Here is a 13558-nt window from a genome sequence, read left to right on the forward strand (position 1 = left end):
TATTCACTGTGATGAAAGGGCGGTCTGTCCTGCATTGTGCTGTCTGCAAAAGAGAGAAAAAAAAAAACCATTGGAAGCGCCATGGCAACCCCAACCAATCGCAGAGAAGGAAATCCTCCCCATGACCTCTTTCTTGGGGATGAAAAATCTGGTGAGTAATGCTGCCAGTGTTGCTAAGAGCCCGGAGAGACAAACAGTGCAACCGATCTGACTCGACAGATGAGCAGGACAAAAAAAACCTGTTTTTATCAAACACATTTATTCATCTTTGACATTTCTATCCACAAGTATTTACAGATTCAGGTAACAAGTGCGTTTGTCCCCGCAAGAATTCAAACAACAAACAGATAATTATTTAAAATGCTACAAATTAACAAACATGCTTTGTTTTTTTTTTGTCCTTTTTTTAACACTACCAGGTACTTTGTCATTTTATAAATTAAATTATAAAAACTTTCCTCCATATGCAACAGTCTAAATTCACCGCCTGCTGTGTTCTGATGGCAACTACATAACAGGAACATAAAAAAAGGCCACAGAGCTGTCAGACTGCTGCTAGAAAAGAGCTTTTAAATACAAACGGTTTCTTATTTGCATCATTTAGTTTTTGCTTCACTTTGTCATACTCCACACATCCACATCATATTTGACACTCACCACACTCCATCTAAAAAAAAGTACACAAAACAAACGTCGCTTTAAACTCCCATAAATCCTACGAGCACACAGTTATACGGGTAATAACACAACAGTTCATGGCGATGACTCACTTCTGAAGTACAGTACGCGTGATGGCAAACAAACTGCTCGGTCGTGTTCACGACCGAAACAGACACACGTCGGTTTTTTGAGGCTCGTACTTGTTGTTATGTATTTAATACACGATGAGTGGAAATGAGTGACTCTACTGTGTTAGTGTCTGTTTTTAAGCGTTCCTCTGAGGAACACGCCGGCTGCAGTGGTTGTTACGTCATAAAAAAAAAAAAATAGAGTTCTTACTTCTTCCCAGAAAGCAGGACTCTTGTTTCTCTGAACGCCCGGCGCTGACTGAGCAGAAAGTCCTTCCGCCGGAGAAGCCGAGAGCACGGAGCTGCCCCTCCTCGTCTCAGACCCTGACGACGGGAGTCGTAGCGGTGAGGGGCACGGTGGAGCCGGTGTCGTAGTCCAAGTCGATCATGGTGTGGTTGGCGGTGCCCAGGCTGCTAAGGGAAGTGCCCGTGCCCATCTGTCTGTCCCGCAGACTTTGCAGGTAGCTCTGAGAGGAGGAGAAAACACAGGGAGAGATGAGAGAGGAGGACAGAAACCATCTGAAAACAAAAGTCTGCTCCGATTCAGCTTTCTGTTGTGAATGATGCAGAATAATCAGGACGGCACACATCATGTTGGGCGACACTGACCGGTGCTAGAAGATCCCCAGCGTAACGTTTCACTGGGGTGGCTTTACGGCGGTACGTGCCTTCCTGCCCACCTGCCTGCTGCCGCTTCTTGGCATCCTTCTCTCGAATCCTCATCAGCTGGACTCTCTTCTGCCGCCGACTGATAACAACTAGGAGAGGAAGGAGAGTTCGAGAGCACCTTTCAGCATGTAAAATCGATATTAAACGTTTAGTACATGTTTGGACTTAAGTGGAAAAATGTGTTATTATTTGTTTTTCCAAATTTCGACAAAGATTTTCATATTCTATACATATCAAATGTATATCGGTTCCAAATGTCGGTTATCGGTCTCCTTGATTTCCAATAATCGGGATCGGCCCGGAAATTCTTATCGGTCATAGTCCTTATATTCAATAGAGGTTGAATTTAGCCTTTTATTTGCGATGATATATGATTGGATTATTATTTGTTATAAATAAAACACGTTATTGTTTATTCTTAAGTGAATTGCTAGTTCAGGAATTAAGGAATTCACAAAAAAGGTCAGACATTTTTGTATCTTTCCTTTAAATCTTCAGCTCTCGTCTCGGATAAATGTGTTTTACTCTCCACACTCAGGGAAGATTTCTGAACCTTTTACTGAATGCAATTCTTTCAATTCAGGCCCGACCCAAACCTACAACAGCACCCGTGATTATCACCCTCACCCTCAGTGTGTGAGAAGCTGTCGTCCGTCAGTTTCCACTGGACCAGCACTCCTATGAGGCTGAGCGCCGGCCAGATGCCCAGAATGACCCAGCTGTACCAGCACAGCGCCGGCCCGGGCGTGAGGCGCAAGCAGTCATACACGTGCGTGGCCAGAACCAGCATCTCCACGAAGTAATCCGCGCACACCGTCATGATAGCTGCCCCGAACACAGCGGTGGAAATCATGGTGAAGATCTTCTGCCACTGCAGCGTCAGCACGGCGAACAGCATGCCGGTTCCCAGCAGAGTACCCAGCGGCACCCAGATGGTGGTCGGCGTGTAGAACTGGTGGGTGACCAGCAGGGCGGCGAGAGCCAGGAGGAGGCCCAGCAGCAGGCCGGTCATGAAGAGGCCGACGCTTCGCACCAGCATGGTGACCAGACCGCACAGGAGGCCGATGCCGAGGCCGATACCTGCGCTGGCCTCCACGCTCAGCTGGGTGTCCAGCACATGCTCCTTGTGGCACAGCAGGAAAATGATGACGGAGCCGAACATCAGGCCCGACAGGAACATGACGGCCTTGAAACAGCGATAACCTGGAAGATATTTACATTTTAAAGAATTAGGGAGGGGGAAGGAATTTAATAATAAGCAGTTATCCTGTTATAAGACCGTAATGTGAGCACAGACGGAGATCCTCACCGAAGAAGCAGTAGATGATGCCAAACAGGCAACACATTGAGCAGATGACGGCAGGGATGATATCATACTTCCTCTCGATCTCCAAACTGCAGGTGTCGACCTCAGCAATGCCGGCCCCCGCCCCCTCAGAGCTCGGCCCGGTGGGATCTGCCATGCTGACTGTCGGAGGCTCCGGGACGGGCCGAAGTTCAGGATGAGGGTAGAACTTCAGTGGGCGTTATCTCAGGTCCATCGGAGCAGGTTTTCAGTGACTGGAAGAGAAAGTGGTGACCGATTATGGAGAAATCTCATTTAGGATAAAAGCGTTGGTTTTTTTTTCTAGAGACGAACACAGACGAACAAAGTGCTCCAGAGGTGAAGGTGAAATCTTCAGGTCGACTGCGACTTGTTCCGAGCTGCTCTGTATGTGCAGCTGTCACCGCTGCAGCAAACACACAAACAGCTCATGGACTCACAGACGAACCATGTTCCAGTTTTGTTCCCCCCCGACAAGCTTCAGGTCATGAACTCAGGCGGTGGTGAGTGGGGTGTCGACTGAGTAACTTTATCTTTCTCCTGCTCCATTTACAACTGTGATATTGCATTTAATGTGTTTTTAATCAGTTTATTAATCTTGAAAAGAAAATTGTTTTTCTCCAGTTCAGAATTTAGAAACAACCATCAACAATTTGGAGACACATTGTTTAGAGCAATAAAATCAAGATAAACTACACTAGAGTATAAAAAGTCCACTTTTCTGTGTAGCTAGATTCAGAACGGAGGTTATTCTGGTAGTTTATATTTCACCTCCACCGTCTCCCCTCCTTCTTTATCTTTCTCTTTCAGGACCAACTAGTACTCCTGTCAGATTATATATGCTATCCAAGCCGGCAGGCCTGCAGGGAGCCACGGAGGGCTGCAGTGGGGCCGAAGGCTCGTGGGTGGACGGCTCTCTCCGAGGCTGCTGGCGGGCCTCCTGTATGATCTCACCACAGCGGAGATCCGATTACAGCTAACTCACGTTTTCTACTCGAGAGAAGCGGTCAGGAACAGTCGGTCCGGCTGCCTTTTCTCAGCTCCTCTCCGTTCTGTTTACCTCCCCGTCTTCCCACCAAAAGTAAATCTGTTTTCTTGTCCATGCTGAAATGTGGCTTCTTTGTTTTGCCTTGTTGTCAGATGCAGGACTGTGTAAATTGTGTTTCCTGCCTTTGAATGAGTTTAAATGGAAAAAATGAAACCATTGGAAACTTTTCTTCTTCAGTCCCTCAGTTCTTCAGGACTTCTTCTCTCTTTCTGTTTTTTATCTGACAACTACAGTGTCCCAGATCTGTGCTGAAAGACGAGACAGAACTGGGGAAGAAAATACGTGGCCAGCCGCAGCGCGTCAATTAACACTTTAAAGTTCTGCATTTATGACTTTTCTTAACAATAAAAATAAAATTCACCAACAGAAATGACTATTGCTGCCTTCAAATGGAACTCATGAGCTCGTGGTTACAACACGGGAAGTCGTGTACACCATATGTTTTCCTTTTAAGTGGTTAAGTCGTAAAAACACCGTTACTAAGCAACGGCAACGTGGACGGCGTCTGGACGCCACAGATGCTAACTCTTTAGCACGTTAACAGGGCGGGTAACGTGATGCAGGAAATGCAAAGGCACAGTGGGAAAAGATGAGGCCGGTGGGAAGATCAACATTTTCCTCAGATGTAGAATATCCTCTAAATTATGAAGACAAACTCTAAATGACTAAAATTACAATATATCAGCTTAACATCCAACACAAAGTGAACTTCTACGACCTTTGACCTTTCTGTTAACGTCAGCAAACACGTCACAACACCTGAACTCGAGGCGGAGAACATTTCAAGTTCCGACATCATGAACACCACAAGAGGGCGCCGTTCATACGGACTCTTCTCATTTGAACACAGCAAATGATTTGTCAGGTTTAATATTCTGCTACAAAAATGTGTTTCTTATGAAATAACTTCAAAAACCAAACTTGTGGCAAACTGTCCTGACATCAGCAAAAGGAGAAATTACCTCTCCGTCCTAGAAGACTCAGAGTAAATTCTAAATGTTTATGTGCATCCATGTGTTTTTCTACCCATGTTGTGATAGACCGGATTCTCTTACTCCGTCAGCGAGGACTCCAGCTCCATCTGGCCCCGAACAGGATGAGAGGTTAAGAAAAAAAAAAAGCCCTCCCTGTTATGAGATGTAGTTTGGATGGTGTTTGGGCGGTTCTGCGATCTGCCGTCATACGAGAAGAGAAAGTTTTGTTAACGTTTCAAAGCGGAACAGTTAAAATGTCAAACGAGGGTGTGGACCATAAAGATATTTACGTATTAAAGCACAGCAACAGTCTTCAGAAGATAAACTCTGCCTCTGACATTTAGTACACAACTTGATGCTGCTGCTTCGCCTCCAAGCATTTTTACCTCGTTGGCGTTCGTCCAGTGTGACACCTGTTGTGGATCACCTGGTGTGTCTCGATATGAAATACCTGTCCCAGCCCACTTCCTGCCTGGAGCTTACCTGCTTACCTCTATTTGCCATTCAAGGTATTTACTTTAGAGGGTGTGACGCAAATAAATAAAGAGACGGACTCCATGTTGTGCTACTCAGCTGGCACCTGTAAGAAACGACATCCTGCAGTTTGTGTTTGAGATAATGACCTAAATCTACACGGCGGATGATCCAATCTGAAGGGAGCTTTGTGGACAGATAATAGCCACATTACAATGAACTGTAGCAGATTATAGTATTTACTCTAATTAGACACTAACAAAATGTGCTTTATTCCACTGCGTGCAGCAGGCTAAGAGCTTGAAAGAATGCTTCGTGGTCAGCTTATTGGATTTAGTTAAACCATGAAAATAAGACATCAGCACCGATCAAAACGAACAAACTCCGGTTCACTTCCTGTCTGCTACACAGCGTATTTGTCAACTGATAAATTCAATACAGAAATAGCACTCAGAGTGTGAACTAGTTCATATTTCAACACCATCCTAACAGTGATTGACTTAATTCGCACACATACGTACACCCATGTACGTTCCCATGTCTCTGCCTCATGTTACCACCTCCTTCAGCCACAGTGGTGTCCTGTGTCGAGCCGGCATGGGAGTCATTGCCGCTGTGGGAGAATAGCGCCATTATGGGTCGAAACAAAGCCTCTGAGGCCCAGGCTGTGACCTCTAGTGGCACTCAGAGGAAACCAAGCGGACCAAAAAAACAAGGGGCACCGCATAAAGATGCCTGAGAGCTGCGAGGAAACTGCTACATCCCGAGTTGTTTGCTTTAAAATGGGTGCCAAAGTATTTGCCTTGGGAGGGCTGGTGAGTGATGGAGGTGGGGGGGTGTGTGTGTGTGGGGGGGGGGGGATTCCTAACAAGAGGCAGAACTATCTATCTTACTGACTGGACTCTCTGGAGGCCCCCAAAAAAAACGCCCAGTGCCGAAGTTCCTACTGAAGCTGCCCGGCAACTAATTCAATACAAGGCAACGAGACCGAGAGGCGGCCGCCATGCTAGCAGCTCTACGAGGCCGAGTTAAATCAGAACGTCACCGTGATTATGGGCTGATCGTGAAAATGGTATTTTTAGAATTAGCACCTGACAAATCCCAATTATTTAACTCTGAATGCTGCTGGAGGTCGTTTTACTTCTACAAGATCAGAGCATCTTTGGTCTATGTTTCCTCTATTTGTCTGTCATGTAAATTGCGTTCATTGTTTACTGTTTTATTTGGACTATTTTAACGTCGGGTTGTATGAAAGCGTATCTTTGCATTGTCCACTATGTAAATTACGAGGACCCGAGGCAGGAAGAAGAGCTGCTGCCATGCAAAGGCTGATGGGGATCTAAATAAACAAATAAACAAACAGGATGTACAGGTGAGGCAAAGGACTGAGCAAATTCAAATTTAGACGTGATGACAAATCGGTCAGAGAGTTTTCAGAGAGATGTCCTGATAACCACACGGTTCATCCAGTCCTTGTTTCCTGTCTAGCGCAACACTCACATTTAACCCTCGTGTTGTCCTTGGATCAAAATGACCCGCAGCTGTGTTCAACCAAGTTCTATTTTATTTTCATATTTTTTGGGCTCATTGGTGACGAGGAGGCTGTGAGGGTTTCTTTAAAGAATGATGATCCTAAAAAAATATAAAAATATAGAAATAAAATAGAACTTGGTTGAACACAGCTGCGGGTCATTTTGACCCGAGGACAACACGAGGGTTAAAAAGCACAAAAATCAACAAACAAAGTAAATCAAAACCAACTGACTGTGGCTGAAACTTTTCGTGACTATTTCACTACAGATGTGGACTTTCTTGGGTATTAGAGGCTATAAGGACTTCAAATCTCATTGAGAGAGTTTCAATCAGTAAACATCTAGATGTTAAAGGCAAGAAATAAAGTGCGACTTACATGAACTCAGAGGTGTCAGACAGGAATTGAGAGTTCTCACACCAGCATCAGCTGCAGATGATCTCTGGGAACATTGTTCTGCCCTCGAGTATCCTCCCCTCCAACAAACCCTGTGGGGGGGCTGAGCCGTGCACATTTGAGTGTTCAGCTGCTGAGGAGCAGGCGAGGCCGACTACGAGTTCCCCGCATATTTGGGTGTGTTTAATCAAGGGGTGGGCGAGCGCGGCCCCAGCCCGGGATCCTGCGAGCGCTCCAACGACTTGACGGCCGCGGCCAGCTGAGACGCCCAGAAACCTGCCGCGTTGTGACTTGGCTGTCGGACAACTTAACTTCGGAGAACTCGGGGAAGAATTCGAGATGCGGCGCGGTCTGAACAGTTGGAGCTGTAAATCACGGCACCTTCAGCTGAACACCCCAACCAGCTGAAAGATGGACAACAGAAGCCAGGGGAATAAAGCAAACCCTCACAGCGCAGGGTGTGTGTGTGTGTGTGTGTGTGTGTGTGTGTGTGTGTGTGTGTGTGTGTGTGTGTGTGTGTGTGTGTGTGTGTGTGTGTGTGTGTGTGTGTGTGTGCATATATATATATGTATATATGATGCCATATTGTGTGAAGCGTAAAACTGTCCATACATCTTAACTCTGAAGCACATTGAGCAAGACATCAAATGTCCCGTCGAACTTCCTGCCCCGCCACAGCAGGAAGCTCAGGACCAGAAGAGGAAGTGGAACATCGAGTTTCAGCAGGAAGTGACCTCTGTGTTTGTGACACGGAGCGGAGGCACGACGTCACGGTTGGACTGTCAGCATTTAACAAGATTTTAGATTTCAGCTGAGAAATTCAGACTCAAAAAAACAACAAGGGAGTATCCTGGGCTTGTTCTCTGATAACAAATAAATGAGTGAGAAATTTGGCCTTCGGGAAGCAGCAGGTCAGCAATTCAGAGGGAATAAACCTGTATCTGTCTGGCTCGCAGGCTGATCTGAAACACACACAAGTGGCTCCGCTTGGGTGATTGGGACTATTTCAGAGGGGGTTTTGTGCAGAGCAGCCGCTGAGATATTTGTTTGCTGTAACTACTTACATAATGAACAAAGCACCACATGATGGCCTGTTTTCACTTTAACCAACTCAAAGGTTTCATAATTCTCCTTCATATACTCTGAACTGGAGCCTCGTGTGATCGTACTCAGACCGAACTGATGCACTGATCATCAAAGTGGGATAAAAAAAAAATAAAAAAAAATAAGTGACAAACAAAACCCCTGAGGTTTAGTGACAAGTGTTTGGTCTGCTGTCGGGCTCTGAGTTCAGCCCTTTTACTTATTAATTCAGAATCACCTTTCTCTACTCACACTTCCTAACTGCTGAAAAACCAAACACAAATAAACAAAATAAAACAAAACAGCAATAAAACTAGAACATCGCTGTGATGATTTTGCAACTCAACTCATGTCCTGGTTTTAAATTTTTTTTTTGTCAATTTGTAAAAGACACTGCAGAGTTGACTGTATGTGGCCTCTGGGAAACATTTGCACACACGTCACACGTGTGCTGCTCTAAGACATGTTCTGGCCTTTTTTCATTCCTATGTTTTCTCCACTCGCACTTCCTAAAGATCTAAACATATAAATCAATAAAACTAGTGCATTACAGGTGCTTTTTTTTTTTTTACTTAAACTCCAAAAACTGATCCAAGTCAGCCAACCACCATCATTTTTTCATAAGGCTGGTTGAAGATCCTAAATCTCAGACATAACCAAGTATGAGAGTTTTGCAATATTTGGTTGCACTCAATCGCTTGCACGTGACGACATGCGAGTCATTCACAATCTCTAATTGATTCCACACCGATCAGTCAAGTTTGTGTTATCGCTGCCAAATCATTTTCCCTATGTGGCTGTGTTTTATTGGTAGTGTGACACTTCTTTTTCCCTCTTAATCTCCCAGTTTCATGCTCGCCTGACTTTAGTCTAAACAATACGGGTCTTTCAGTGTAAGAATGCAGAGAGCTGCTTATAAAGGAAAGAAAAAAGCGAAACACAATGAGGAAACCTTTTGAAGAGAGTCACATGTCGATGGTGCATGAGTGTTTCGCTGCATGTCACGGCGACACGCGGTCCTTAACGCGGTGAAATCCACACTAAGGAGTCGTGTAAAGCCTGCAGTCGTGGTGATTCAGCAGCAGGGGAAGGAGAGCAGTGTAAGGAGGGGCCGACCCACAACGCTCCATTAAGGTCTCTGTGGTGGAGGGCAGAGTTTAGGAGGCGGTGTGGAGGACTCTGATGTCCATATGTTAGAGAAACTGACAGTACAGCACTGTAGAAGAGATAATATATGCTGCTGATGAACACGAGGTTGGAGGACAGAGTCTAAGTGGAACCATGCAGACACCACCACCCTTCATCTCCACCTCCAAGAACAACTTCATCATAGTTTTTATCTTTGCTTTCTACAAAGGGAGTCGCAGCACGACAGACAGAGTAGACATCATTTGTCGATAGATACAGAAGAGGAATCGGGACCCGGCGGTGGTGCAGACCTCCAGTGCAGTGCCTATATATGTCCACAGCACTTCCACTGCAGCTCTGTCATTTAGAGCAGCCATTCAACCCTCTTTGTAAAATTCCAGTCTGCAATAATTGTACCTCCTACGGCGATCCCACGGCCCTAAAATATCACGTATGTCCTGCATTTTTCCCAGCCAACCCGACTCCCCTTTCACGTCACAGCTACAACCAATGTTTAAAGCACTATAAGTAGTCTATGGATGGCTGTCTAAATTACTGCCATCTCTTTTTCTTATGCGGTTTCCATGTGACAATAGTGTTTTTCTTGCACCCGGGAGTCACCAGATGCTCCGAAGTCTCCGAGTCTAACGCAAACCCGTGTTGTTCTTCAGCTCGGCTCTCCTTTAACTTCTGTCAAAAGTAGAGGTAAACAAGTAGAGGGTTGCCTTATTAAAACCATATTCAGCAATATAAAACATGACTCAAACTCAAAACGACCTGTATTTTACTTTCAGAGTATTTTCCAAACTGATCGGGACAAAGGCCAGAATGAACAGGAAGTAAAGAAAATTGACAGAGACCCAATATTACTGGGATTATTATAACTGTACTCTGTGTGTTTACCTCTCTTTATTGTATTGTTCTAGTCTTCATGAATAAATCTGTTCCAGGAATACAACCGTGATGCACTTTCCTGGAAGAGGAGAGAGCCACAGGTACCGAGCACCGAGCGCTATTAGATTAACTACATTAATAAGTCCTGCACAGAGTACATAGTGCGGCTCTTCCTTAACACTGCTCTTATTCACGATGGCATACTTATGAGTAAATGCATTTTGTCCACGTGTGAGTGCGTACTGACGAATGCAGGAGGCCACGTGATGATCCAACAGTCAACTCATCTCAACCATCATGATTAAACACGGTTGTGATCAAAGTGCTTGTGATGCCTTCAAATGACACATGATGACTAACATCAGAGTAGAAAGTATGATTCTGTCCCTGGCTCCCAGTGATTACTCGTGAATATAGACTATTAACACTTTTAAATGAATGGCTAAACTGGTTTTTAAGTGACCACACAGAAAGTGATGGAGACTCGTCTTTTTTTCCAACTGAAAATAAAAGTTGAATTTCCCCATTTGAGCAAGATTTTGTATTGAATATGTATTATGACGTAAACGAAAAAGAGAGAAGTATGCCTTTTGTTGATACTATAAAATACTATGAACACGTTTCAAACTGAAGAAGAGGGCAAGCCGACCGATATTTCAATAGGTCTGAAAGAAACTTTTGGCTGTTTAGTTTTGAGGGGAAAAACTAAAACACAGATCCGAAGCAGATCCAAACACAGCCATTATCTTCAGATTAAAACATGTCCTCGTAAAAATTCCTCCTTTGCTGTGCACGCTCTCGTGGTGTTGTCACTAAAGTCTAGTGTTCAATACTTCTTCATATTGTGTGTTTTTAATCATTTAAGGTGTGGTGTTGGCACGCTTCAACATCAAAGTGCTAATTAAAAGGTCCAATGAAAAACAACATGTGCAGTCGAACCTTCATCAAACTGCTCTTCATGCCTCTTTTCCTGCCTTCTCCTCTTCCCCCCAAAGCAGGGAAGGGTTTCCTCTCTGCCATTTTCAAAGGGGGCCAAACCATCTGGTGCAGGCTGACAGAGTAGGTCAAGTAAAGATGGGGGTGGGTGGGGTGCACTGAGGGGCTGTAACTACAGACTGGGCTCCCCCAGTAAAGACAGGACCTGCAGGCTATCATCACACTGCCCCAAAAAACCAAAGAGGCACTCCCTGGCTGGATCGCAGAGCAGAACCGCAGGGCTGGGCTCTCTGTCAGGAGGCATGAAGTGTTTTTAAAAGCTCAAAGATGGCTCCACATTGTTTAGCAATACACACTTCAACATCATGGGTGAGTACAGAGGAAGGAACCCAACCACCTGTAGGAGTTCACAGTCCTGGATGGGGATTTCATTTTGGGGGGATTAAAACCTGCAAGGAAAGGCTAAATTTAGCATGTCCCTCTCAGGACTTCAGCAGAACTGGCCGAGTCCCGCCAGTAGTGATTAAAGCACATTACACTGGGTCCAAACGTCTGGTTCACTGCACACCAATAAAGCCTGTATTATCCTGGATCATTATGTCTCGGTCCTCAAAGGCTAAAAGCATAACTTGTGCCTCGAGTGTAAAAAAAAAAAAAAAGCCTTGAAAGAGGAGCAGCTATCATTTCCAGCTGGAGAGTTTGGCATCGATCAGTTTGGGATCATTCAAATATAATCAATCATCATCCCTGATGAAATATGAGGCTTTTGTTTCCCTGCTGCTGTAAACTGAAAACAAACGTCCACTGACACGGATTTACAAACAAGCATGCTAAGATCAACAAAGCAGGACGATAAGACTCAGGAATATCTTGATGGTTCGTTGTATTTAAAGTGAGTTTGAAAACTTACCGATGTTCGGTTGTAACGTCTCCTGTCAGGCAGGAAACCCAGCAGCGGTCGGGTACCGGTCGGGTACCAGGGAGAACCGGTTCTCTCTCAACGTTATCCCCAGGCGCTTTTTTTAAACCGCTCACCACACCGACGGCATGTCGTTTGGTTCCCGTCGCTTCTTTATGCAAATCTTCTTAAGAAGGGACAAAAAAAACCAACCAACTGTCTGACGGCAGATGTGAGGAAGGTTAGCTGGCTTCCATTCTCCCCGCGGCCGCCTCACTCTCTCCCGGAGAAACTCTGAAATGAACCGTTGAAGACGTCCACGTCCCGGTCCTCCTCTCCCTCTCCCTCCCTCCCTCTCTCCCTCTCTGTCTCTCTCTCTGGAAAATCTTAACAACCCTCTCTCACACACCTCCTCTCTTTTTCTCTCCCCGCTGTAGTAAATGGCACTTTAAAAAAACACAAAGGAGGAAAAGTTTTCCCTCTCTGCCCTCCCCCTCCCTCCCCCCCCTCCCTCCCCCTCATCCAGCCGGGGTTGGCAGTTGAGCCGTTGGAGGGGGGGGGGGGGGGGGGGCTTCAAAGAGCTACCGCCAGCCGTACCTCATATTAAATGATAACAGTCAGTCAGGATATTTTGAATTTCTGCTCTCTAATTCAATACAATTCAATTTGAAGAAAAAAAAAAAAAAAAAAAGATATTGCCGAAGCATCAAATTAAAGTTTGTCCAAATATTTGGATCGTACCACCCGGCAGTGACGTCACCCGTTTGGCCGTTATGAGGCCTCCAGTTCCGATTTTGACCGCCGCAGTTCTTACTTATTTCTGAACGATTTGGAACCAGAAGTGACCATATTTGGACGAGCTGGGGGAGGAGCGAGAGGTGGATCTGACCGGATTTGATTGGATACCCGAAGCTACTACCGCCTGCCCACAGATAGCTTAAATCTGACTGCAATGCAGACCTGTCAATCAAACAGACACGACCACAGAAATTCAGCATTTGAGGCCTTCTTTTGAATTATTTTTAAATGGATTTATTTGCCAGAAAACCAATAAGAAAGAGCGACTTTAGCTAACGACAACATAAGATAAGAACTTGTGAAAAAAATGTATTCACTTTGTATTTCATTGGAGAAGTTGAATGGAAGTCAATGGAGCCAGAGATGTTTTGGAGCCAACCTCTAGTGGCCCTCAGAGGTATTACACTTCAAGGCACTTTCGCATCAGCCTTATTTTTCAGACCCGGAAGCTACGTCCACTTTTATGGACCGTCTATGGATAGTACGCAATAACAGCGCTGCATATTTTAATACTGCTGGTCAGCTGAATGTGGCGTGACTGACACAGGACGCTAACGTTGGTCAGCCTTCTCGTATTCGTTTCAAATGAAACACCCCATAATATTAAATACACAGTC

General features: G+C 45.1%; 1 protein-coding gene across 4 annotated transcripts; it reads right to left on the bottom strand.

Annotated features, from left to right (window-relative positions):
• Positions 1 to 244: 244 nt before the first annotated feature.
• LOC138627212 (transmembrane protein 198-like) lies at positions 245 to 12498 on the bottom strand. 4 transcript variants are annotated; one of them, XM_069709406.1, is made up of 5 exons: positions 12156 to 12498; positions 2767 to 3017; positions 2085 to 2660; positions 1398 to 1546; positions 245 to 1255 (listed from the first exon to the last, which is right to left on the bottom strand). In XM_069709406.1, the coding sequence occupies exons 2-5, from the start codon at positions 2918 to 2920 to the stop codon at positions 1106 to 1108; spliced, it is 1029 nt and encodes a 342-aa protein (XP_069565507.1). In that variant the 5' UTR covers positions 2921 to 3017; positions 12156 to 12498; the 3' UTR covers positions 245 to 1105. The 4 variants fall into 4 exon arrangements, with proteins under 4 accessions (XP_069565507.1, XP_069565516.1, XP_069565534.1 ...); XM_069709415.1 differs by lacking the exon at positions 12156 to 12498 and adding an exon at positions 7187 to 7246; XM_069709433.1 differs by having other exon boundaries at positions 1106 to 1255; positions 1469 to 1546.
• Positions 12499 to 13558: the final 1060 nt, after the last annotated feature.

The sequence above is a fragment of the Brachyistius frenatus genome, unplaced genomic scaffold, assembly GCF_029030835.1.
Source record: "Brachyistius frenatus isolate BFR_SWC_R1_liver_20210118 unplaced genomic scaffold, ASM2903083v1 Contig_4, whole genome shotgun sequence".
NCBI lineage: Eukaryota > Metazoa > Chordata > Actinopteri > Embiotocidae > Brachyistius > Brachyistius frenatus.

Excerpts from the sequence above, each read along its gene's own strand:
- LOC138627212 (XM_069709406.1), bottom strand. The coding sequence starts at position 2,920 with ATGGCAGATCCCACCGGGCCGAGCTCTGAGGGGGCGGGGGCCGGCATT. Across the intron at positions 1,547-2,084 it reads CAGCTTCTCACACACTGAGG|TTGTTATCAGTCGGCGGCAG; the intron begins GTGAGGGTGATA and ends TTCCTCTCCTAG. Across the intron at positions 1,256-1,397 it reads CTGGGGATCTTCTAGCACCG|AGCTACCTGCAAAGTCTGCG; the intron begins GTCAGTGTCGCC and ends TCCTCCTCTCAG.